General features: G+C 48.6%; 2 protein-coding genes across 5 annotated transcripts in view; one reads left to right on the top strand and one right to left on the bottom strand.

Annotated features, from left to right (window-relative positions):
* EFR3B (EFR3 homolog B) overlaps window positions 1-19665 on the top strand; it is an 88042-nt gene extending 68377 nt beyond the window's left edge. For all 4 annotated transcript variants that reach the window (XM_017651236.3, XM_017651238.3, XM_017651237.3 and 1 more), the window contains 11 exons: window positions 4288-4460; window positions 5002-5077; window positions 5550-5711; window positions 6833-6964; window positions 8312-8379; window positions 9113-9240; window positions 9977-10068; window positions 12263-12311; window positions 13317-13423; window positions 14710-14759; window positions 15224-19665. In XM_017651236.3, coding sequence (XP_017506725.1) covers window positions 4288-4460; window positions 5002-5077; window positions 5550-5711; window positions 6833-6964; window positions 8312-8379; window positions 9113-9240; window positions 9977-10068; window positions 12263-12311; window positions 13317-13423; window positions 14710-14759; window positions 15224-15329 — 1143 coding nt within the window. In that variant the 3' untranslated portion in view covers window positions 15330-19665. The remainder of the gene's footprint in view (window positions 1-4287; window positions 4461-5001; window positions 5078-5549; window positions 5712-6832; window positions 6965-8311; window positions 8380-9112; window positions 9241-9976; window positions 10069-12262; window positions 12312-13316; window positions 13424-14709; window positions 14760-15223) is intronic.
* Window positions 19666-21538: 1873 nt separating this feature from the next.
* POMC (proopiomelanocortin) lies at window positions 21539-24525 on the bottom strand. The gene is made up of 2 exons (XM_017651233.3): window positions 24356-24525; window positions 21539-22321 (listed from the first exon to the last, which is right to left on the bottom strand). Exons 1-2 carry the CDS (start codon window positions 24485-24487, stop codon window positions 21743-21745), a joined length of 711 nt encoding a protein of 236 aa, XP_017506722.3. The 5' UTR covers window positions 24488-24525; the 3' UTR covers window positions 21539-21742.

Genomic DNA, 24525 nt, shown 5'->3' with positions numbered 1-24525 from the left:
GAACAATCCCAAATGAATAGTCTAATGTCACAATTATTGAAATTGGAAAAAGAAGAACAAATGAGGCCTAAGGTCAGCAGAAGGAGGGACATAATAAAGATCAGAGAAGAAGTAAATAAAATTGAGAAGAATAAAACAATAGCAAAAATCAATGAAACCAAGAGCTGGTTCTTCGAGAAAATAAACAAAATAGATAAGCCTCAGCCAGATTTATTAAGAGAAAAAGAGAGTCAACACACATCAACAGAATTAGAAACAAGAGAGGAAAAATCATGACGGACCCCACAGAAATACAAAGAATTATTAGAGAATACTATGAAAACCTGTATGCTAACAAGCTGGAAAACCTAGAAGAAATGGACAACTTCTTAGAAAAATACAACCTTCCAAGACTGACCAAGAATGAAACAGAAAATCTAAACAGACCAATTACCAGCAACGAAATTGAATCGGTAATCAAAAAACTACCCAAGAACAAAACCCCCAGGCCAGATGGATTTACCTCGGAATTTTATCAGACATACAGAGAAGACATAATACCCATTCTCCTTAAAGTTTTCCAAAAAATAGAAGAGGAGGGAATACTCCCAAACTCATTCTATGAAGCCAACATCACCCTAATACCAAAACCAGGCAAAGACCCCACCAAAAAAGAAAACTACAGACCAATATCCCTGATGAACATAGATGCAAAAATACTCAACAAAATATTAGCAAACCGAATTCAAAAATACATCAAGAGGATCATACACCATGACCAAGTGGGATTCATCCCAGGGATGCAAGGATGGTACAACATTCGAAAATCCATCAACATCATCCAGCACATCAACAAAAAGAAGGACAAAAACCACATGATCATCTCCATAGATGCTGAAAAAGCATTCAACAAAATTCAACACCGATTCATGATAAAAACTCTCAACAAAATGGGCATAGAGGGCAAGTACCTCAACATAATAAAGGCCATGTATGATAAACCCACAGCTAACATCATACTGAACAGTGAGAGGCTGAAAGCTTTTCCTCTGAGATTGGGAACCAGACAGGGATGCCCACTCTCCCCACTGTTATTTAACATAGTACGGAAGGTCCTAGCCACGACAATCAGACAAAACAAAGAAATACAGGGAATCCAGATTGGTAAAGAAGAAGTCAAACTGTCACTATTTGCAGATGGCATGATATTGTACATAAAAAAACCCTAAAGACTCCACTGCAAAACTACTAGAACTAACATTGGAATTCAGCAAAGTTGCAGGATACAAAATTAACACACAGAAATCTGTAGCTTTCCTATACACTGACAATGAACTAATAGAGAGAGAAATCAGGAAAACAGTTCCATTCACAGTAGCATCAAAAAGAATAAAATACCTAGGAATAAACCTAACCAAGGAAGTGAAAGACCTATACCCTGAAAACTACAAGACACTCTTAAGAGAAATTAAAGAGGACACTAACAAGTGGAAACTCATCCCATGCTCCTGGCTAGGAATAATTAATATCGTCAAAATGGCCATCCTACCCAAAGCAATATACAGATTTGATGCAATCCCTATCAAATTACCAACAGCATTCTTCAATGAACTGGAACAAATAGTTCAAAAATTCATATGGAAACACCAAAGACCCCAAATAGCCAACGCAATCCTGAGAAGGAAGAATAAAGTGGGGGTATCTCGCTCCCCAACTTCAAGCTCTACTACAAAGCCACAGTAATCAAGACAATTTGGTACTGGCACAAGAACAGAGCCATGGACCAGTGGAACAGAATAGAGACTCCAGACATTAACCCAAACATATATGGCCAATTAATATTTGATAAAGGAGCCATGGACATACAATGGGGAAATGACAGTCTCTTCAACAGATGGTGCTGGCAAAACTGGACAGCTACATGTAAGAGAATGAAACTGGATCACTGTCTAACCCCATACACAAAAGTAAACTCCAAATGGATTAAAGACCTGAATGTAAGTCATGAAACCATAAAACTCTTAGAAAAAAACATAGGCAAAAATCTCATGGACATAAACATGAGTGACTTCTCCATGAACATATCTCCCCAGGGCAAGGGAAACAAAGGCAAAAATGAACAAGTGGGACTATATCAAGCTAAAAAACTTTTGTACAGCAGAAGACACCATCAATAGAACAAAAAGGAACCCTACAGTATGGGAGAATATATTTGTAAATGACAGATCCGATAAAGGCTTGACGTCCAAAATATATAAAGAGCTCACATGCCTCAACAAACAAAAAGCAAATAATCCAATTAAAAAATGGGCAGAGGAGCTGAATAGACAGTTCTCTAAAGAAGAAATCCAGATGGTCAACAGGCACATGAAAAGATGCTCCACATTGCTAATCATCAGAGAAATGCAAATTAAAACCACAATGAGATATCACCTCACACCAGTAAGGATCACCATCATCAAAAAGACAAACAACAACAAATGTTGGCGAGGTTATGGAGAAAGGGGAACCCTCCTACACTGCTGGTGGAAATGTAAACTAGTTCAACCATTGTGGAAAGCAGTATGGAGGTTCCTCAGAATGCTCAAAATAGAAATATCATTTGACCCAGGAATTCCACTTCTAGGAATTTACCCTAAGAATGCAGCACTCCAGTTTTAAAAAGACAGATGCACCCCTATGTTTATTGCTGCACTGTTTACAATAGCCAAGATATGGAAGCAACCTAAATGTCCACCAGTAGATGGATGGGTAAAGAAGATGTGGTACATACGCACAATGGAATATTATGCAGCCATAAGAAAAAAACAGATCCTACCATTCGCAACAACATGGATGGAGCTAGAGGGTATTATGCTCAGTGAAATAAGCCAAGCGGAGAAGGACAAGTACCAAATCATTTCACTCATATGTGGAGTATAAGAACAAAGGAAAACTGAAGGAACAAAACAGCAGCAGAATCACAGAACCCAAGAATGGACTAATAGTTACCAAAGGGAAAGGGACTGATGAGGATGGGTGGGAAGGGAGGGAGAAGGGCGGGGAAAAAAAAAGGGGGCATTACGATTAGCATGTATAGTGCATGGGGGCACAGGGAGGGCTGTGCAACACAGAAGACAAGTAGTGATTTTACAGCATCTTACTATGCAGATGGACAGTGACTGTGAAGGGGTATGTAGTGGGGACTTGGTGAAGGGGGAAACCTAGTAAACATAATGTTCTTTCTGTAATTGTAGATTAATGATACCAAAAAAAAAAAGAGTAGGTGTCAGTTTCCAACTGATGTGTATCCAGATTTCACACTCCTGAGACTGAAGTTGGAAGATCCCCAGACCCCTTTCTCCCTGCAGTCCTCAGCCCGTCTCTGACCTCACCAGGCCTGTCTGTACAGCCCTCACTCTGCTCCTGCCTTCCCTTCCCTGTCCCCAGCCCAAGCCTTTCATGCCGCTCATTTTTATAAAGGCTTTTCATGCTGATACTGCCCACCTCTGGTTACCTGCTTGGTCTTGAACTCCTGCTATTTCTTTGCTGAGTTTCTACCCATTAATATGTAGCTGGTATCTTACCAAGGTGACAGTTTGGGGCCCAATCAGATACATCCCCCTTCAGTGGACACTGTTGCTTATGCCACCAGGCTTTGCCCGATCCTCAAGGGCCTGCTGAATCATCAAAGGCATTGTTTGGCAAGATGGACTAACTTAAATATGTCTTGTTGCTTTTGAATGCTTTGACAACTTCATATTTGATGTGTCTGTTTATGCCCACTGGCTTAAATCAGAAGACACCCGTTACGGCTGTGCTAGAAGAGGTGTAACCAAATGCTGTGCGTGCTCTTTGCTTACTGCCGTGTGCGTGGGTTCTGATTCCTCAGCCCAGCTTAAGTCCTCTCCGTTTCTCTGTGACTGTCCACACTCTTAATGAAGTGTTATTTCCTTGGTGAGCGTTCATCAGTTGTGCCCTGATGGGCTGAAGCATTAGGTGCAGAGGCTCCCTGGCTCCTGCCCCCTGTAGTGCTCACCCCTTGCTTGTGTTTAACAACTTAATGTCCCTGCACACTGTTCCAGTCCACCCCCAAGTCTGCTGAGCTGAGCTGCACTGAGCAGGTTGTCTATGTGGATGTTGGCATGTTCAAGAAAGTTGCCTTGAGGCACCCAGGGCCTAGCATGGAAGACGGGGGTATCTGGGCTGGGTGATGTCTAGGGAGGATGGTGGCTTTAGATGCAGCTTCTGTCAACTGCTGCTCCATCCCCTCACTGCACCTGAGTGGGCCAGCGTTCCTAAGCACAGCTGTCCTGGGCCCCCTGGCAGGTGTCCACGGGTTTCCAGTGCAACAACATGATGTCAGCCCTGCCCAGCAACTTCCTTGACCGCCTTCTCTCCACCGCCCTCATGGAGGACGCAGACATCCGCCTCTTCGTTCTAGAGATTCTCATCAGTTTCATTGATCGTCATGGCAACCGCCATAAGTTCTCTACTATCAGGTGAACTTGGGGTCTCCCCTCCAGCTGGTGTGGAATGGGGGAGGAAACTCCTCATAAGGTCTCACATCCAGGTGAGAGGGCAATTCAGATTTTCAGTGAGAGCCACCAGGGAGCTGATCACGGACACTAACCCTGGGGTCCTGTGATGGGAGCAGAGACTAGAAGGGCACTTTCTGCCCGGGGGAGCAGGGGATGGATTGGAGATGTGGAAGATAAAGAGCAGGTACTAAAGGAAGTTTTCAGGGAGGAACAAAGTAGGGGTTGCAGGGTTATTAGTAGAGACTGGGTGGTGGGGGAGGTATTGGGGAGAAGAAAGGGAGAAAGAGAATAATCTGGACCAGTATTTAAGAAAAAGGGCCTATGTAAGCAGGACATAGGGCTTGAGAATTTGGGAGAAAGTGGAGATTTGGCTCAGAACCAGGGCTGGAGGAGGCCTGGAAGCTTTGGTACAACTAGTGACGTTGATAGAGCCAAGTGATACCAGGTGAGCTCTGACTGGCCTCACACAAGGGTTAAAATGGCCCCTCGTGTCCTCTCCCAGTACCCTTGGTGACATCTCTGTGCTGAAGCTGAAAGTGGACAAGTGCTCCCGACAGGATACTGTCTTCATGAAGAAGGTTAGCAAGTGTGACCTCATGATTCAGTGAGCCCCAGTGGACCGGGCCCCGTGGACCCCGGTTTCCTGGTTCCCAAGTCACTGCTGACCCCTGTCCCCCCTGGGCTTACCTTCTCCTTCCTTGAGTATACTTAGGACGACCAGCCAACCCCTCCAGGGGTTCAGGCCCCCAGGGTCGTACTCACTGTCAAGGCCAAAGTGGGGACCACGCCCTATGAGCCAGTCCAGGGCCACTAACTGTGTTCTGGTCCTAAAACCGAACTTGGGTGACACCTTTTGTTGCTGGCTTCTTGGGCCCACCCTTCCCTGAACAGCACTCCTGCAAGTGCTGGCTTCTATTGGGGTCTGCTTTAAAGGGTCCCCTCCCTGAGGGTGGAGGGGCATATGCATAACTCTCCACCCCCTTCAGATGGTCTTCCCATTCTCCTGCCCCTCCTATCCTCACCCTGCTCTCACCCCATCCCCATCTCCAGCACTCCCAGCAGCTCTACAGACACATCTACCTGAGCTGTAAGGAGGAAACCAACATACAGAAGCACTACGAGGCTCTCTACAGCTTGCTGGCGCTCATCAGCATCGAGCTGGCCAACGAGGAGGTAGTGGTAGACCTCATCCGCCTGGTGCTGGCTGTTCAGGTGGGGCCTCATACAGGCAGCATGTACTGGCTGGGACTGGGGAGGGAACCTGTTTTGGCCAAGCACTGAGAGTGCCGAATAGCAACGGCCTAACAAATATTTTGGAGCCCAGGAATATTATGGCCTTGGAAGACCACAAACCATGGTCCCATTTGGGGAAACTGAAATGCTTATTAATTCATGGCTTTAGCCCATCCTCAGGAGACACAGGGAACAAACAAGGCTTAACCCCTACTATTTCCAACCTCTTACATGATCTAAATGAGACGCCAAGGGGTGCTCATAAGCCCTGAGTGGTCCCTAAACAAACTTGTTTGTCTACAGATTGTTTCCCAAACCTGGCTATGCTTCAGAATTGCTTTAAGCACCTATTAAAAATACAAATTCCCAGTTCCGTCCTCAAGCGTGGGGATCTAGGGTTTCAACAAGCCTCCCTTGTGACTGCCAGGCTGCCAGTGTTCCATTAGATAGGACTTTAGATTTTTAGGGTCTGCCTGGGTGGAAATGTATTCCCAACGGTGATGGAAATGGGGTGGGTCTTTCAGATCTCAGAGGTCTGAAAGGTCTCCAGGGTCCTCCTGGGCAGGCTTCGTATCCTGAACTGTGACAAACCCCTGGGAATTCAGTGGTGGACAGTCTGAGGCCACCTGCTCAATGGTGCTAAATCCTGCTCAGCCAACAGCTGCTACAATTGCATTCATTCTAGAATATGAGATTCCTTTGTGTCCCAATCCTGACATAATTCACAACTCTCCCAATTTAACATATGAATCCAGCTTAGCAAGCCAGTTTGGTTCTCCAAGAATCTCCTCGGGCCTGTGCTGAAGGAGACAGCATCCTAGAGGTGGGATTAGGGATGAGGGCTTGATCTTGACTGATCACTGAAGCTGGAACTGCAAAGCGGGGAACTGAGGTCATTGCCTCTCCACTCAAATATTTATGCGGGACCACTGACTTACCTTTAATGAGGATGACTTCTGTCTCCCACAAAGTTAGGGGGCAGATGCTGAAAAAGGCTTAGCCTAGAGAAGAAGGCTGTCTCTGATGAAGGTTGGGTGAGGGTGGGGCACCAGTGTAATTTGTCAATTAGAAACTCCAAAGGCTCCTCTGTGTTACCATAGGATGTGGCCCAGGTCAATGAAGAGAACTTGCCTGCGTACAACCGCTGCGCTCTCTATGCGCTGGGGGCGGCCTACCTGAACCTCATCAGCCAGCTCACCACGGTGCCTGCCTTCTGCCAGCACATCCATGAGGTCAGTGTCCTCATGGCCCTGAGAACTCAGGAGGCCCTCGATGTAGAGTTTCCTAGGACAACTTTTCATTAATTGCGTGGGCATTGAAGGGTTGATGTAAGAACTAGAGGTGGCATTTTCAGGCATCACATGACCTAGCAAGGTGGAGTCAGGCACAGGCAGTAAGCTGGACCCCTTCCTCACCTGCTACCTGTCCTCCCACCCCTGATTTTCTGCCCCTCTGTGCTTCCCCCCATCCCAGAAGCACATGTATACACCCCCCTCAGGTCATGTGGGACTAAAGCTGCTTTTTAAAATAGTTTTTATTGTGAATATTTTCAAATATCACAAAAGCAGTGTGAGTAGAATAGTGAACATCAGTATAGCTATCACATGGATTAAACAGTTATGAAGACGTTTCCACATTGGCTTCATCTATCTCATTTTCTTTTCCTCTGCTGAAATATTTTAAAACACATATCAACTCTCATGTCGTTTCACTCCACCTGTAGCAGTATTCATATCTTAAAAAAGTATGGACACCTTCCTACGTAGTTACCATGCTATTAACACTTAATTAAATTGTCGCTAATGCCTTGTGTTATCTAATACCCAATCCATAAATGAAATGTACGTGGTTGTCCACAAAAAGACATTTTAAAACATCCTGAAGTATTTATAGGTAGAATCATATGATGTCTAGGATTAACTTTAAAATACACTAGCAAAAATAAAACAAGAAAGCGCAGTTCTCAACTGGCCTGGACTGGAATGGGGACATGAAGGTGGGAGCTGCATCACTGCCAGAGACCCTGAGGGAGGCAGAACCCTCGCAGCCTCAGGGCTGATAAGCGAGTGCAGGAAAGGCAATATCCAGACATCCTCTCACTAGAACCAGTCCCATCATGGTTACCCCCTCCTGTATGTGCCTACATGCCACCTGTTCTCCCACTTCTCACCAGCTTAATAACATTCATCTTTCTTATCAAAAATTTGCAAAGGACACTGAGGGAAGCTCAACATGTCACTGTCCACTAGGATGTTTTTGCAATGCCCTTGGGTTGAGGAGTCGTGTGACTTATGCTTCCTCTTCCATGTTTAAGAAGAAAGCAGGAATAGTGCACAGGAGCAATAAACTGCAGTCTCCTGGGAGCTAAGTCCCCTGCTTTGGAGGACACTTGATGCTTGAGTGTCATGGGGGATAGCTTGAGCAGTCTGCCTGGGCTTCCTGACCTGCTCTGAGGGTTTGTGGATTTGAGCTGGAGGGAGGAAGGAAACACTGCAAGGTGACAAGCTCCTTCGTTTGCCTGTTCCAAGCTCCTGCTCCCTGCTGAACCCAGCTCTTCTGTGATTCCTCCCAAACTGCAGGTGATAGAGACCAGGAAGAAAGAGGCTCCATGCATGCTGCCTGAGGATGTGTTTGTGGAGAGACCCAGGTGAGGAGCACAGCTGGGACCTGGTCAGGGATCCCCAAGGCAGTTGAGTAAGCAGGTGGGTGGTCTGAAGCCAGGGGCATCAGCTTCTACAGGCTCAAGGGTGGAAAGCAGACCCTGCCTAAGGCCCAGAAGTCCTGGGGCAGGTTCAACCCCATCACATGACTGTAAAGCTCACCTTGAGCCATCCCAGTATGTTGTAGTATAGAGAGTCACTCAGCCTCTGGGAGCTTTGGCCAAACCCGTGGGAAATGCATCCTGGAGGATTTGCTCCTGACAGGATGTTGCCATCAATCCAAGTGGCACTCCAGGCCATTATCCAAGGGTCAACATCGCTTCAGCATCAGAAGAACTCAATGAAAAGATATTCTGAAAAAATAAAATGTCCAACAGTGGGGGATGGTTTTATAAATTATGGCCCATCCATACAATAGGCAACTGGTAGCCCATCCACAGTGTTCGGAAGAATAGTTAATGTGAATATACACTATATAATAGGTGAATAAAATAGATCCCAGAATAGAAATGTGGGAGTGAGGTGATGTGTGTACCTGAGGGTTCTGCACAGTGTAAAGATGATTCTCTGGAAGGTGGGATTGTGGGTGATTTTTTTCCTTTTGCTTCTTTGTCATTTTGCATAATGAATGTTAGTTACTTCCCTAATAAGGAGAGTCATTAGGAAATCAGCCTACTTACCCACCGTTCTCACTTGCCTCTTCCTTCCTTTGTCTTCCAGGTTGTCCCAAAATCTTGATGGAGTGGTAACTGAACTGCTCTTCCGCCAGAGCAAGATCAGTGAAGTCCTGGGAGGCAGTGGCTACAATTCCGACAGGCTCTGCCTGCCCTACATCCCTCAGCTGACAGGTAAGCGCTCTGTGCCAGGTCTGCCAAGACTGCTTCCAGCTTTTCTGGGCCAGGTAAGGGCTGAGGGTAAGGGACTTACTGACACCTTGGTGTCACACAGCAGCTAAAGACACAGTGGAAATCTATGGGAAGGTGCTCTTGATTTCCCCACTCTCCTCCTCAAGGCAAGACCCTTGGGAGTAACTGGAAGCCTGGCCTGTGGATAGGAGAGGCCCTGCTGAGCTAAAAAGAACACACATGAGCTGTGGAATCACAGACCCAGTTCTCTGCAACTTACTTCCTTAAAAATCTTAGACAAATCCTGGCAACTCTGAGTTTTGTTTCCTTGACTGTAAAAGAGCAATGTGAACACTACCTGCCTTAGAGGGTTGGTGTGAGAGCTACAGGAAATAATAAAAGTAACATGCCTAAGCAAATTCTGCCCAAATGGCAGCTGCTTAGTGCTGTTAGCAGGTGACGCTTATCCAAGTTGAGACATGCTTTCTGGTCATAAGCAGCTTCTCTGTGCTCATCAATGATTTCAGAATCTTAGTCCTACAGAGCAGAACTCACCACCCTAAGATGGGCAGAGATGGCCCGCAGCCCTGTCAATTCTAGCTGCAGCCTCAGTGCGCACGGAGCCCTCAGCGGACTGTGGACCAGGCAGGACAGAGCGGTTGGGAGATGGTACTAGAGGTGTGACCCTGACTTGCTCTCCAAGGGCTCGGAACTAGCTCCTGGGCTTCTCCTTTCCCAGATGAGGATCGCTTATCCAAGAGGAAGAGCATTGGAGAAACCATTTCCCTGCAGGTGGAGGTAGAATCTAGGAACAGCCCAGAGAAGGAGGAGGTGAGTGTCCTGTTCAAGATACACTGTCCTGGCAAAGCCTAGTGTCCCCAGAGAAGGGGACTTACTCCTGCTTCCCTTGTAGTCAGACACTCCATGCTTCAGGCCCTGTTAACTGCATAAAACATTTAAGGTTGCATGGAAAGTAACTTTCTCAAATACCCTGTTTCCTTGTTGACTCTCACCATATCTATCATAGCTGTTTCCATCTGGAAAAATGACCTGTGTGCCCCATGAAGGTGTCATGGGTCTTGAAAATCTTGCTGGTAGTCATTCCCTATTCAGGATGGAGGCAGACAGGCTCCACAATGGAAACTAAAAGGCCTAACAGGAGAGATGAGGGTGAGAATAGCTTTCATGGTGCTTCGTCCAGCTATATCAATAAAGGTGCTTTTTTAAAGAGAAAGCTGCAGCTTAAGTCTTCCTTTTCCTTCCGTCTCTTCTTGAGGGCTGTGAAAATCTCATTCCTGTCCAAATTAATGTAGGATGTCTCCCCTGTCATTATTTCTTCTACCTCAGAAAATAAAGCAGATGTACCCACAAATCAGGGAGAATAAGGAATCATAGTAGAAAGGAGAAAGAAATGGGGGGAGGCCAGGCAGGAGGGAGAGGCGAGGGAGTTGAAGGCATGGGGTGAGGCATCCTTGTTTGTGAGGGTGACCCCCGCAGTTACGGGAATTCCCCCACGAGCTGCAAGAGACCCTCGGGAATTGAATGAAGAGATGCAGGACAGGGATAAATGCTACCTGTGTGCAGAGCCTCTTGCTCACCAGCGGCCTCCTGGGTCAGCAGTATGGCTTCCTTCCCCTCTCGGAGAGTCAGCTTAGCCCAAGGGTAGGTGGTCGCTAAGGCAGGGATGCGAGCATCTCCAGCCCATGTCCCTCTGCCACACCACACTTTGAGCTCCCAGCCCACCATGCCCCACCTGCACCCCTACGAAATCCTGCAGTGGGTCCCTGTAGCCTTAAATGCCAGGCTCATGGCAGGTGATCCATAAATGTCAGTTTGGTCAAACCCCAAACCCAGTGCCTAGTGTTCGGAGCCAGTTGCAGTTTGGGCTGGCTCTGACGTTTCAGTGTATTTCCCCTTCCTCTCTGGCTTCCATCCACCAGCCTACTCTGGCTGGCCTGCCCTCAGACTCCCCCTGCCACCACAGTTATCCGCAGGGCTTTGCTAATGTGGGACCCCATGTCTGGGTCACCCTGCCTATCCCATGTCTATATCTCTGTCCTTTCCTCCTCAAAGGACTTATTAAGGGCCAAATAATCAAAAAGTGTATAGCTCAATTAATTTTCACAAAAGGAGTATCAGTGCTGTCCCACCTAGATCCGGGAATAGAATATCATCTTCGTCATTGCCCCCCATCGGTGCCCCCTCCCCAGAGGGATCCACCAGCCTTGACCTGTGTCACTTCTTGAACTTTGTATCAGTGAAGTCATTCTTTCCTGTGTCTGCTTCTTTCACTTAATATTATATTTAAGTTAGAAAATATGAGTAAGTCTCATAGGAGCTCCTGGAGCTAGTGGGGAATTCCTGGAATTTGGTCCAAATTTCTTCACTATTTTTAGCATTTGCCTAAGGCCGCACATCCATGGAGTACCTTTCTTTGGGTTGCATTATTTCCCACCTCCCTCTGTCTCTACAGAGGACTGAGATCCTGTGAGCCAAGCCCTTGGACCAACCTCAGCATGAATCACTGTTGTTAAATGCTCAGATTACTTCAGCGGATAATTTAATATCAGAATTCTTCAAAAATGTTACTCAGTTTTTGGAATTTATATTTGAGATTGTATTTGCCAACCACCTCCTCTTGCTTCTAATATTTTCTGTTATATTCTCTGAAGTTGTTAATTTTTTTTAATTACACAGTATTTCCCTCCCACGGGGCTTAACGGGACAAGCTGGTGGGGAGCAGGAAAAGGACAGTGAGCTTGAGGGGACAGTGAGTTCTTTGGGGAGAGACTCAGGACCCTGACAGGGAATCAGCCTCCCCACCTCCATCTCACTGCCCTCCTCCAACTGGCGGCCCTGTGCCTGCCCAGAGAGCTCCCCGTGATCGTGGTCAGAATGTGGGTGTCCTGAGGGGAGTTTCTGCCCATGAGACATTCTTCTAAGAAGTGAAGGGAGCTGCTGAGGCTGCCTGCTCCCCTTCCTCCCTAACTCCTCCTTTCTGAGCACTTCTGTCCCTTCCCCTTAGCGTGTGCCTGCCGAGGAGATCACCTACGAGACGCTGAAGAAGGCCATCGGTAAGCCAGAGGCAGGGAGGGCTGGGCTGGGGCCCTGGGGAGGCACACAGGTGTATGCAGCCTGGTCTGCTGCCTCCCAAGTGGGGTTCAGCACAGAGGAGGCTATGGCTGCCTCTAAATTCATCACAACTCCCAAAGCTGCAGTTAAAAGTCCCGCTCTCCTGAGAGCTGCCGGTGCATCCTCTGGCAGGCAACCCCTTCTCTGTTGACAGCTGCCTTTAAAAATAATCAGTTGAGGGTTATAGCCAGTTAGGGTAAAAAGCAATTTTGTATAAATACTTGGACTATTTTTGGTGAATTGGGATACAGAAGAACAAGTTGACCAATAAAAGTTACTAAGAACAAATCATGTACTATTTATTGGCAACAGATATTAAAATGAGCTATTACCTCATTTATCTAGGTTATTGGGCAATGAAGTATTCCAAATAAGAATTTTTCTGATAAACAATGATACATTATGCCTTCACACGCCAAACCTTTTTTATTTTTGTTGTCATTGATCATACTCTTTGTATGCACAATGCTCTGCCTTCCTAAATGAAGTGTGATGAACGTATCTGACACACACACACACACACACACCCTTTTTTTTTATTTATTGCTAACTCATATTGGATGCCTTGGAGACCATGTATAAGCTTTGGACTAAATGGCCTCAGACTGCCCTGCCTAAGGGTTCTCTGCTGGCCTTTGTGGTTTCTCTGGCTTTTCCATTGTTGATGTCCCTTTTCAAATTACCCCTGGAGGACTTCCTGTTTCAGGAACTTCTGTTTCAGAGGCCTAGTGGCAATGCAGCAATCTGGGACTTTAAAAGTCCAGTTCGAGGGTCTATGTAACTAGCACTCAGAGGTACTACAAGCAAGTACTATCTTCCCTACACACGGGAGGGGGGTGAACCCCAGGCAGAATCAGCAAAAGGTCTAGCCCTTCTGGGGGCAAGCACCACACCCTCCATGGGCGGTGGGGCAGGACCAAAGGGCTGAGCCACTCTCTCTGCTGTAGTGGACAGTGTGGCTGTCGAGGAGCAGGAGCGTGAACGGCGACGACAGGTGGTGGAAAAGTTCCAGAAGGCACCCTTTGAGGAGATTGCAGCACACTGTGGGGCCAGGGTAAGTGAGGCGTAAAAGGGCCAGTCGTTGGGGACCAAACAGACACTGGATTTGGGTCCAGAGCAGGACTGAGTTTCTAGGAGATCTTAGCATTATTGTTGCCCAGAAATTGGGGTTTAGATAAAACAATGCCCTGGTATTACATTGTTCCCCTAGGAACGGAAAGATTGGCTATTGGACATACACTCCTCCAGACCTCCTAATTTCGTGCAAGGGAGAAGGTCTGACTTCAGTATCTCCCAAACAGACACATCACAATAATTATAATTGTAATAGCAAGTATGTAAAATCCACTCACGGTGCACTGGAGCGTCTTACATTTATTTTTCATTCTCATGAGAACTCTGCGAGGTTGGGGCCATTATGATCGGCAGGTGGAGTGATGGGGGAGGAGCTACGACAAAGGAAAGATGTTTGCCACAGGGCCTGCTTCTAGCCAGGGAACCCCCGCAGGGGCTATGGAGCAGCCCAGCCTTGGGAAACAAAATTGAGAGCTCCAGACAAGTAGGAGAAGCACTCATGTCTATACCTAAGAAAAAAGCACAAACATTTCTTGAAATTGATAATGTGCCAGGATTTGTCAGCCCATCTTGGTAATAATGAAACATAATTGTAAACATTCAAAATCTACAAATAACATATTTTATTGTACTTTTTCTTCATGGTAAAAATACATGTACTATTCTATTGTATGTATAATATGTATATTTCTAAAAAGTATACATGTATATATTCTAATGTAACATATATAACAATGCATATAGATACATGCAGTACAATATAGATTTTTCTAGACCTATGTTATCCTAACCTCTTGTCCCATCTCAAGAGGTGAATGATGCTCATTTCATGAGCTCAGAGTTGAGGCTCAGTTACTGAACACATGCACAGTCTCATTCTCTGTGTACATGGGCTATGCTTGAGCCAGGGCGACTGGAGAAGACATCTTCCCTAAGCCACTAATTTTGCATAGCTGCCTCTTGGGAGTTAAGGAAAGACCTGGAACCAGCTCTGAGCTTCCCAACTTCATACCCGGTTGCACCACTGCCCCACTTGGAGGAGCTGAGGGCCTGTGGAAGTCCTCCTGGTGTTCCTGGCCTCTCTGCTGTCCCCTGCAGACCTTCACTGAATGGCAGGGTCCACAGATAAGAGCTAACTGAGCTCACACCAGTTCCCTTCCTAAGGCTGCAACTGCCTGCTCCTCCAGTGCGCTCTGGACAGGTGGGCCCACGGGTCAGCAGCAGGTGTGGGGCAGCCCCGGCTCACTTCCCTCTCTCTCTACCTAGGCCTCACTGCTGCAGAGCAAACTCAATCAGATCTTTGAGATCACCATCCGGTAAGCGTCAGCCCTGGGCAGCAGACACCTACCTCTGTGGCCCAGCGTTGGGACCCCCCTCCCGAGTCCTCATCTCACCTGTCTTCAGTCCTTCCCACCACCACCCACCCTTGCCCCCAGCCTCTGTGTCCAGGGTGGGAGTCAGCCACCAGCTCTCCCCAGGCCAGGAAGCAGAGACTAGAAAGAAAAACAAAGAGCTGGCGAACCCTGGAAAAAAGCCAGGAGTCCTGGGGTCCCAGGCTGGCACTTTACTTACTAAAGCAACAGAACCACTGCAGAGGCTGCAGGGAAGCTTGACCTCAAGCTGTAGACCCTAGAACAGCTTGCAACCTGGGAACCTCTGAGTGACGGTCTGTGGTCCCTGTTCAAAGAGAAACCCAAACCAGCTGCTCCTTCTGATTGTGCGGGGTGGGATCCCTGCACTCACTCCTCATACCTTTCTCCTCTCCGTGTTCCTGCCCCAGGCCCCCACCCAGCCCATCAGGAACCATCACTGCAGCCTATGGCCAGCCTCAAAACCACTCCATCCCCGTCTACGAGATGAAGTTTCCTGATCTGTGCGTATACTGAGTTCTGAGAGAAGGCGCTCCTCAGAGGGGCGGGGTCTGAGGGAGGGGCTCGCCCTCAAGCCCACCCCTGTGACATGGAAATCTAACTGGGATCTCAGAGAAAAAGCACCTTGGATGGCAGCATGGCCCCAACTAAGCAAGGTGGAGCTCGGGCCCCCTCTCTGCCCTTCTGCCACCTCCTTGTCCTCCCTGAGGGAGACCCAGCCACCTGTCCCTCCACAGCCAACAAGCATCTCACCTGGGCCCTTTGTCTCCTTTGTGTCAGCCAGGGGTGAGAATGGGGTGGGGACCTTCCAGAGAGAGGCTGAGGTCCCTAGAAGCCCCTGCTTGGTGTAGCGGGTGAAGGGCTCTCATGGGGTTGGGCTGGGGGGCAGAGCTATCATCCCCAAGGAGGGAACTAGACAGAGACCAGCTGGTCACAGGACGCTGTGGACTGCAGTCAGGAAGAGGCCAGGCAAGCTCTCCTGGTATGGCCGTGGGCTGCAGGCTGGAAGACAGGGTGGATACTCCCCCTCAGCACGACCCTCCTCCTGCCTTAGTCGGGGAGCCCAAGCGCCCCAGCGCTCTTCTGTGTCTTCCACTTTCCTGCTCACCCGCCAGTTGTTGCTTTGCAATTCTGTCTGTTAATTAATGTGGGGCCCTTAAGCAGGAGCTGGGATGGAGACACCATGTGGGGGCAGCAAAGGATGAAATGAAGGGCAGGCTGGGCAGCTGGGCCAGGGAGCGTCCACACGGGCGGACATGGCAAGTCCATGTCCCTCTGTAGCATCTTCTCACCTCCTGTGTTCAAAGGGAGTTTGATGGGCCCTCTCATGGTTCTCTCCCTTCTGGATGTTTCTCTAAGTTGAGTTCTGTCTTCCTGAGTATCCCAACTTGGTTCTACAGTCTCTGGGTTGAGGGAGAGCAGAATGAGATAATCAGGTTCTAGGAGAATCAAAAGGAGGAGGAAATGCAGGGCCCTGCAGGCCTGCCCACGTCACCCCCTGTGGAAGAGGCAGGTTGGATGAGGGAGGCTGGAAGGAAGGGGAGGTGAGGGGAGTAGAACTTTGCAGCTCAAGGATGTCAGAAGTCAACCTTTTGGATATTTCATTAGAAGAAAGAATGGTCCAGCACCTAATACTGGAATGATTTCTTCACACTTTGGACAAGGCCTAAATATCAATGCTAACCGGCAATGCTGGGGGTCTGGGGAGAGGTGGCAGAGACCCTTTTGGGTTCTGGGCTTCCATTTTCTCTGGGTGCCATTGTTCTGTCTGTGTAGAGGTGGAGCTACTGGCAGAGCCAGAGGGCCTTTTGCAGCTCTTATCCCCACTTCCCCATCTCATCCCTGCTCCAGGGATCTTCGTGCCTCCAAAGCCTCTACACCTTGCCTGTGGCAGTGCCCTGAGGTCCAAAGTAGCCCTTTTCCCTTCTTCCAGTCAAACTTCCCCAAACGTTTCTGAACTTATGTAACTCACTGTAAGGTGTGAATGGTCAGATGATTCCTCCCTAGAAAATTGGCTTTTTAAAAAGAGGGAGGATGAGTAGATTTCTTGACCCAAAGGAATCCCTTTATAGGGTACCCCTTTTTAGTATAGGGTGGGGTCAGAAGTGGACTGTTTCTGCTAAAGACAGGTTCTTGGGACATCCTTGGGTCACACCCCTGCAAGATGGCCCTGCACAGATACACTATGAGAGCCTGATTATTAGGACAAATAGGTATATTTCCCAAACTGGGAGAACCTTAACATATGCATTTTTCCATTACATATGCAATAAATATCTTGGGTTGAGGGCAGCAATCTGACCCTCATCCCTGCAGTTCCTGCCTTTGGTCACTGCCTTCTGTGCTGAGGGCCCATGGCTTCTGGGTGGCCTGAGTGATTACAGGGCCCAGGGAACCTGGCTTCTGCTCTTCCATAGCTCTTGGCTCTGCTCTGTGGCTTTTGGCTAAGGCTTAATGCAAATTTACAAGCACAAAATGAGATTTCTCTTTAACTTAATGTCACCTTATTAAGAAACCAAGTTTAAATAGCTTGAAACAAACTTGAAGACAAATAGCCTTCGAAAGAAAGTTCACAAAAAAATCTAAATCTTTAGCCACAAACATGTCTTTACTCACTGGATTTTTCCATCTTTATCCCCTGCTTGGCTTTGATAAGAAACCCTGTTTCCTTCTTGTGCCTCTTTGACTTTAGAGTCCATCCCCATGGCCATTGTACCCTGAGCACTGCCCTTGGAGCCCCGGTTCTTGGGAGTCATGCCTCAAGACCCTCTGGAGAGCCGGGACTAAAACTAGAGACCTGCAGGTGCAGTCAGATATCACTCCCTCATCCCTACCCTGGAAATAGAAAAAAAATGCAGGATTACCATTCTTTATACACTCAACTGCCGTTTCCTGTATATGTGTCCAAATCACTTTTTCTTTACATCACTGCTTAGCAAAGATAGGCTCCTTTTGGAGAACTGGCCATTTCTGCGTGCCCTCTTCTCACTTTCAATTTAAACTTACACTCAGTAGAATATTAGGTTGCCTACTGGCATTCAGCTGAACCTGGATTCTGGTCAAATGTTCTTAGAATCAAAAAGTTTAAGATGAGTTTTAACTGGAACAGACAATTAAATGGCAAATTAAGCAGTCTCCTTTACTCTCCTGCAAGCCCCGGGGGAGAGGCAAAGCAGAATTTGGTGGGTGCCCAGCTTTTGGCCCAGGATTACTGCTTCCTGTCTTCTGGTCACCCTGTGCCTGGCAGCGCTGTCATGTGACCAACTCTTTGGGGAACAGCCCTTCTCTGAGCCAGCAAGCCCATCTAGACTAGCTGCTCCCCAAAGCTACTAAGGACTCCTGCTTTGTGGGCAAGGGTAGGGTGGGTTAGCCCTCTACTGACAGAACTTCATAGGCATGAATGTACATGGGATTAGGAAGCTCTGTTAATTTGGTTGCGTCATGTAAATGCATAAGAGGCAGGTCAGCAGAAAGACTGATATGATACTAGAGGCTCCTTCTCTTTTCCTTGTATTGGGGTTGCCAGTGTCCTGTGTCTGTTTCCATTTTCCTCTCTGAAAAGTAGAAATGAGTGGTTTCCTGACTCCTAACTGCCTCCTCACAAGTGAAGAAGCCAAGCCGGGCAGAAGAACTAGAAAAGTCCTCAGTACTCTCTCAGTGCAGCCCCATACACAAGAGTAAATGGATGAGCAGTGAAATGGTAGGGCTGGGAATGGCTAAAGTGCTTGAGGAAGCACAAGAATCATATACATGCTGCCCTTTGCCTGCGTGTTCTGGGTCCCAGAGGACATGTTTCAGCTGGCCCAAGAATCAGAACAGCTTTGGGGTACTTTGGCTCAAAGTACAGAACCCTGGGCTTCTCTGAGGGCCCCTGGGTCCCAACACCTTCCAGCTGCTATTATGTTGTCCCCAGGCCTTTTGACCTGGGTACAGAGGCTTTTCTCTCTGCAAATGAGGCCATTTCTCCCAATTCGTCTTCATGGCCAGAAGATGGCATCTGGCCTGTGGTGCCTGTGGGAAAGGGCTAGACCTCAGTGTAAGGCTGCGTGGCAAGTGTGGAAGTGGACAGGAAGGTCAGCTCATTGGGGCATATCGTGCCCACCTCCCCTACCCATAGGCCCTGGCAGGTAGGACATGCTGAAATAAGGCATTTTCCTTATGTCTGGTGAGGTTTAGGGCAGTGTGTTGCTTCTTTCCTCCATTAACCCTAGAAATCTTCAGGTTATCCCAAATCTGACCTAGGTCTGAAGGTTGCAGAAGGGTGGTCACTATGGACCTGGCCAGCTGGGGAAGAGGGGAGGAGACACAGGGGCTTTGGGAGGGGCCCTGTGGCTGTTAGGGCCAGAAAGCAGTTTTCTGTGCTGTCCTTTAGCAGCAGCCAGGTTGAGCAGGTCTTTTCTCCTCCAGGGGAGCTTGGGCCCTCAGCCCATCACCACCCCCTTTTGAGTTCTTCCCTGTGACTGTTGATTCTGGCCCATGGAGTGCAGAGCTGTAAATCCTCAAATGTACTACACATACATTGTAACGTGCCTGTGTCCATTTAGACCCTCAAGACCTGGCTGAGAGTGTGTGTGACCGTGTGCATGCATGTGTGCGTAATGTACTTCATAGTTGACAGAATATATATATAACAGCTGATGTATTTATATGGATGTGCAGAATTAGTGCCTATGACAGTTTTCTGTATTTTAAACTCATTGAATCAAATTAGTTTTTTTTTTTAAGGAAAGGGAAAGGAGGGTGGGTGGGGGAGTGTTAGGAAGGACTCTTAGCAAGATCATTCTTTCCTACTATTAGTCGTGATTTCCCAATGAGTCTTCATGATGCCCTTTTCAAATAAATGTTAATGTTGTCACCACATGGTTGTCTATTTGATTTCTTTAAAGTAAATGGATTTTTGAAATGCAAACACGATCTGAAAATACTTACACTAACTACTGACATTTAGCCACCCCTATCTACCATTATTTTACTTGCCTCAAAAGGAAAGGGGGTGGGGGAAAAAGTGCTACCAGGGTGTAAACATGAATCCCAGGATTCCCAGCCTGGGAGCATCCTCCAGTGGGTCATATTTTCATCACAGTGAGTAGAATCTAGTCCCGTTCATTTAACCCACACTGGAGGAGACTTCATCTTAAGAATCTAGTTTGTTGATTCCCTTTACATCAGGATTTCCCAGGGTGTGTTCCAGTTTTCTCTGTGAATGCCTAGAGCGTCAAAATACAGGGATGTATGTGTTAAGTGCCGTAACAAATGTTTCCAGACCAGCCTTGATCTATATGGTCCACCGGTTGGCGTGTATGTGTGCATCTCTCCACGTAAATAATATCTACCTCTCGTGAACTGTCAATGTATGTGGCTGCAAACCCATGGCCCCATGTGTGAAAACACCGTGGGGACATAGAAAAGAAACACAACCCCTGCCCTCTGTCCATGTGTCTAGAGCTGCCCTGAGAGGAGAGCACAAGACATACATGCAGCAAGGGACTTGCCATGGTAGCCTGACTGCATGCCCTCCAGTGCAGGGGGCTGACAGCAGACACTGGAAAGGAGCAGCCTTAGCTGGGAAAGATCACAGCTTTCCCAGCAAAGTGGAGTCAGGGCCTGGCTCATGCTGAAGAAAGGGTGACATTCAAAATGGTGGAGGTTCCAGCAGAGGGTGAAAGAGGACGGGAGAAGAGCGAGAAGACCAGTTGGTGGAAACGTGGGAGACTGGGTTTAGTGAGGAGAGCGAGCCTGCTGGACAAGGACCTGCAGTGCTGTGCCTGGTGGGTTGGAATTGATGGTAAATTGGGCTGGGGGGACTTTTTTGGCTCTTGAGCCAGGGTATGTGGGGAAAGCAAGCAGGATTTTGTATACATTAATATGAAGAATTCACGGACAAAGAGTTGGAGAGGAGAGCAGGTGGTGACAGGGACACCAGCTGGGTAGGAAGCTGTTGAGGGTTGAGGTGGGCGGCACGCAGTGGAGAGAGCCAGGGCTCAGCTAGGGGGAGAGACTGAGGCGCGAGGCTCGGGCCTGAGGGGCCGGAAGAAGCATCTTGTATGTCATGCTGTATTTATACAGCTGTGTCTCCATGGGTGTGCGTCTGTGTGGGTGAGCCCATGTGTTTGAGGATATTTGTCAGTAGCCTGGGAATGCAGTCAAATCTGAATTGATATCAACCCTCAGCTTCTCAATGATAAAGAGATCACATCCATTTTCTCATGAATCCCCACAATGGCCCTCACACTAGGAAGGGAGGGGTGGATAAAAGACCCAAATCCTGGAGGTTTGGAGGCTTGCGTAAGGTCCCACTGATCCAGGGAGGCAGTACCACAGCTTCCCACCTCACCGCCCAGGGAGTCCTGGCTTCACCCAACGTCAGGCTGGCTTTGGAGTTAAATCCAGGGGTTTGGGGGGGATCCTCTGTGGTCACTCTTCTAGGAATCCTGCCTTTTGATTCATCTGCTAGCTGAGCAGTCTTTCCCCACTCAGTGGAGTGGAGAGTGGGAAATGTAGCCCACCTGCGCCATCACCCAAATTATTTGGTCCCTTGAAGACCCATTTGCTGGGGGGAGGGAAGTACATTTTCATTCCATTCCCACTATGTCCAATGAAATTACAACCACATTTGGTCACGTGGAAACCACTGTGTCCCTTCTCCAACACATGCCGCCCTTTATTTGAGGGATATGTCTGTTTATTTTATTCACCCAGTCGACATTCAAAGTCAGAGTGAGATGTGAAACTTGAAAGGTTTTATTTACTAACTACAGACAGCTTTTAGAGACTGGATGGCTGCTGCCGTACCGGCCTGGGCGAGCAGCTCACCCCGGCTGGGAGGCGGCGGGCGGGCGGCGAGGAGAGAGGAGAGGGGCTTCCGGGTGAGCCTCGGGGGGGGGGGGGGGGGCGGGGGGCGGCCCCCCCGCCCCGCGGCCCGCGCGCCCTCACTGGCCCTTCTTGTGGGCGTTCTTGATGATGGCGTTCTTGAACAGCGTCACCAGCGGCGTCTGGCCCTTCTCGGAGGACATGAAGCCGCCGTAGCGCTTGTCCTTGGGCGGGCTGCCCCAGCGGAAGTGCTGCATCTTATAGGGCCCCGCGGCCCTCGCCGCCGCCAGGCGGTCCTCCAGGTCGTCGGGCTGCCCCCGGGCCAGCTGTCTCTTGCCCTCGAGCGGGAAGGCCTCGGCCGACTCGTCCTCGGCGCCGTTGGGGTACACCTTCACCGGGCGCCGCTTCTTGCCCACCGGCTTGCCCCAGCGGAAGTGCTCCATGGAGTAGGAGCGCTTGCCCTCGCGCGGCGCGGGCGCGGCGCCTTCGCCTCGGGGCCCGGGGCCCACGGGCGCCGCCTCCTCGCGCTCCGGGCCCGCGCCGCCGCCGCTGCTGCCGTTCCGGCGGCCGAAGCGGTCCCAGCGGAAGTGGCCCATGACGTACTTGCGGGGGCTCTCGGTCAGCGGCTGCTCGTCGCCGTTGCCGGGGAGCACGGGCGTCTCGGCCGAAAGGTCGGGCTTGCACACTCGGATGCACGCCTAGGGCAGAGCGGCGAGCGCGTGAGGGCCGCGCCTTCCCTGCAGGACCCCGGTCCCACCCCACCGCTCCAAGGGGTCCGCGCCACGTGCGCGCCGAAAAGGCCAGGGACTTCTGCCTTCCCCAGCACCCATGACACGTGGCACCCGGGACTCCGCTTGGGCATCGCCTCTTTTGTCCCCGGTGCCCCTTGGTACTCCTTTCCAGCAGCTACAGGGAAAAAAAAGACCCCGCCCCACTGAGTGGTTTACTTTTCCCCCAGCTTTTGCTAGCGGGGTCAACCTCTTAACGGTTTTATATACCTGATATATAGGAACTCATCAGTAAATGGCATATGGGTGGTAGTTGTTGGCGCTTAATGAATATTAAATAAGTAAATATGGTTCAGTTAGAGTTTGGGAGGGTTATTGGGCTGAAGTTAGGGGAAGAATATCTCCAGGTGGGAGAAGTAGGATTCTGAGTTCCAAGGTATGCATTTTCAGTAATGCCTCAACCTACCACGGTGATCTGCAAACCTGCTTCATGCCCTACACCAGCCATCTCCCTGTACGTGCCTCAAAACTTTCCCACACCCATCTGGCACTTCTCGGGTTCTTTCAAGTCCTCGGAGCTGATCTGTACATTCCCCAATCAGTGGGCTTTGGAAGGGGGTGTCTCATTTCCCTGTTAGTTCATTTTGACTGGAGGGAGAGGTAGAAGCCAGAGTTATTTCCACTCCATGGGTCATGGAGCCTGCATCTCTGCTCTCTGTAACTAGACAACTTTACTGTGATAGCCGTTTGCTTAGGAAAATGACATACAGGATACAGCTTTGAATTTTCGGTTAATTGGGACTGCACAGGAAGAAACAGAAGGATCCCACCCACTCTGTTGAGTTGGGAGATTCACACTTAAAGGATTTAGAATTATAACACTGCAGAATATTAACCATGGAAAATAAAAACCATCTCATTTAATCACCCCTCCCCTGGACACATAATGAAACAGGAGGCTCAGAGACAGTAAAGGAACTTGGCAAGGTGCCACAGCTCACTGGTGACAGAACCACGACTAGAACCCATGGGCTCTGATGGTGGCCAGGGCTCCTTCTCCAGTGAGCTCTTAGGGGAGATGCTGCGTGGTGGCTGTGCCCAGTCAAGAATCTCTTCTCTTGGGTCTCTCTAAGCTAGAACTCACAGAATTCCCTGGGCTGTTGGTTTCTATTTTATATTCCACATGAATCTTGCCCTGTGTTTTTGAGAAAGTCTCTCCCTTCACTCTAACTCATGGACAGAATGTAGTGATGTGCATTCCACCCTCACCTGGCAGGTGTAGGCAATGGGAAGCAATCGTCTATTATTGACACCAGCACTGTGTCTTTTAGTCCTTGGAATTAGTATCATTTCTCATTTATGCCTCACAAAATAAACATACACTCACACCCTGTGATGACCTGCAGTCAGCTCCAGCCTGGCACAAATGACCTTCCAGAAAGGCTGCAGAAGGTCAGTTCTCTGGGAGAATTGGGTGCCAGTTGGAGGTAAATGGTGCCTGGATTTTTCCTTCTCTCTCTAGAGGTGATTTGTGGAACTACCTAGCTAACTTTGTAACTGGTGGTAGGTAGAAATGGGAGAAAAATGGAGTGAAGATGGTAAGTGCTATGAGGTTATTTAAAAAGAAGTAATTTGGGAATTCCATGATTGAAAATATAGATCAATTGAGGAAAGAATTATTATTATTACTATTATTTTAATGGCACTATCTCTAAATAGCTCAAATGGATGAGATTTCCATACAAGAAGACAGTGCAAGAAGTAAAGTTAATCAAGCAGAAATTGTGGACCAGACCCACCTCCCTGAGTTGCTTCCTCCCTTCCTTGGCCCAATTCCATCTTTACCCTAGAGGTGTCCTCCTGCCCTGAGTTGAGCTCCCCTCCCACTGGGAAAGAATTTCCCCTTCTCCATGCCCCTTTCTTTTGCGCTAAGCCAGCCCAGCCCCAGCCTCAGCCCCACCCCATCTGTTGCCCAAACCATCATGGAGACCACAACCCACATACCAGCAGATTACTTTCCGTGGTGAGGTCTTGACACTGGCTGCTCTCCAGGCACCAGCCATGCACTTCCATGGAAGCCTGAAGCAGCAAAGCCAGCAGCAGGGCCCCTGAGCGGCTGCAGCACAATCTCGGCATTTTCCAGGCAGGCAGAGGCTCTGCAGAGGCAAACAAGA

This window comes from Manis javanica, chromosome 1 (genome assembly GCF_040802235.1).
Source record: "Manis javanica isolate MJ-LG chromosome 1, MJ_LKY, whole genome shotgun sequence".
Taxonomy (NCBI): domain Eukaryota; kingdom Metazoa; phylum Chordata; class Mammalia; order Pholidota; family Manidae; genus Manis; species Manis javanica.
Note: the sequence above shows the minus strand (reverse complement) of the source record. Positions and strands in the feature narration are given on the sequence as shown.

Bases quoted from the DNA above. Each gene is read 5' to 3' on its own strand.
- POMC (XM_017651233.3), bottom strand. From the start codon at position 24,487: ATGCCGAGATTGTGCTGCAGCCGCTCAGGGGCCCTGCTGCTGGCTTTG. The intron at 22,322-24,355 runs GTATGTGGGTTG...GCTCTGCCCTAG, and splicing joins CCACGGAAAGTAATCTGCTG to GCGTGCATCCGAGTGTGCAA.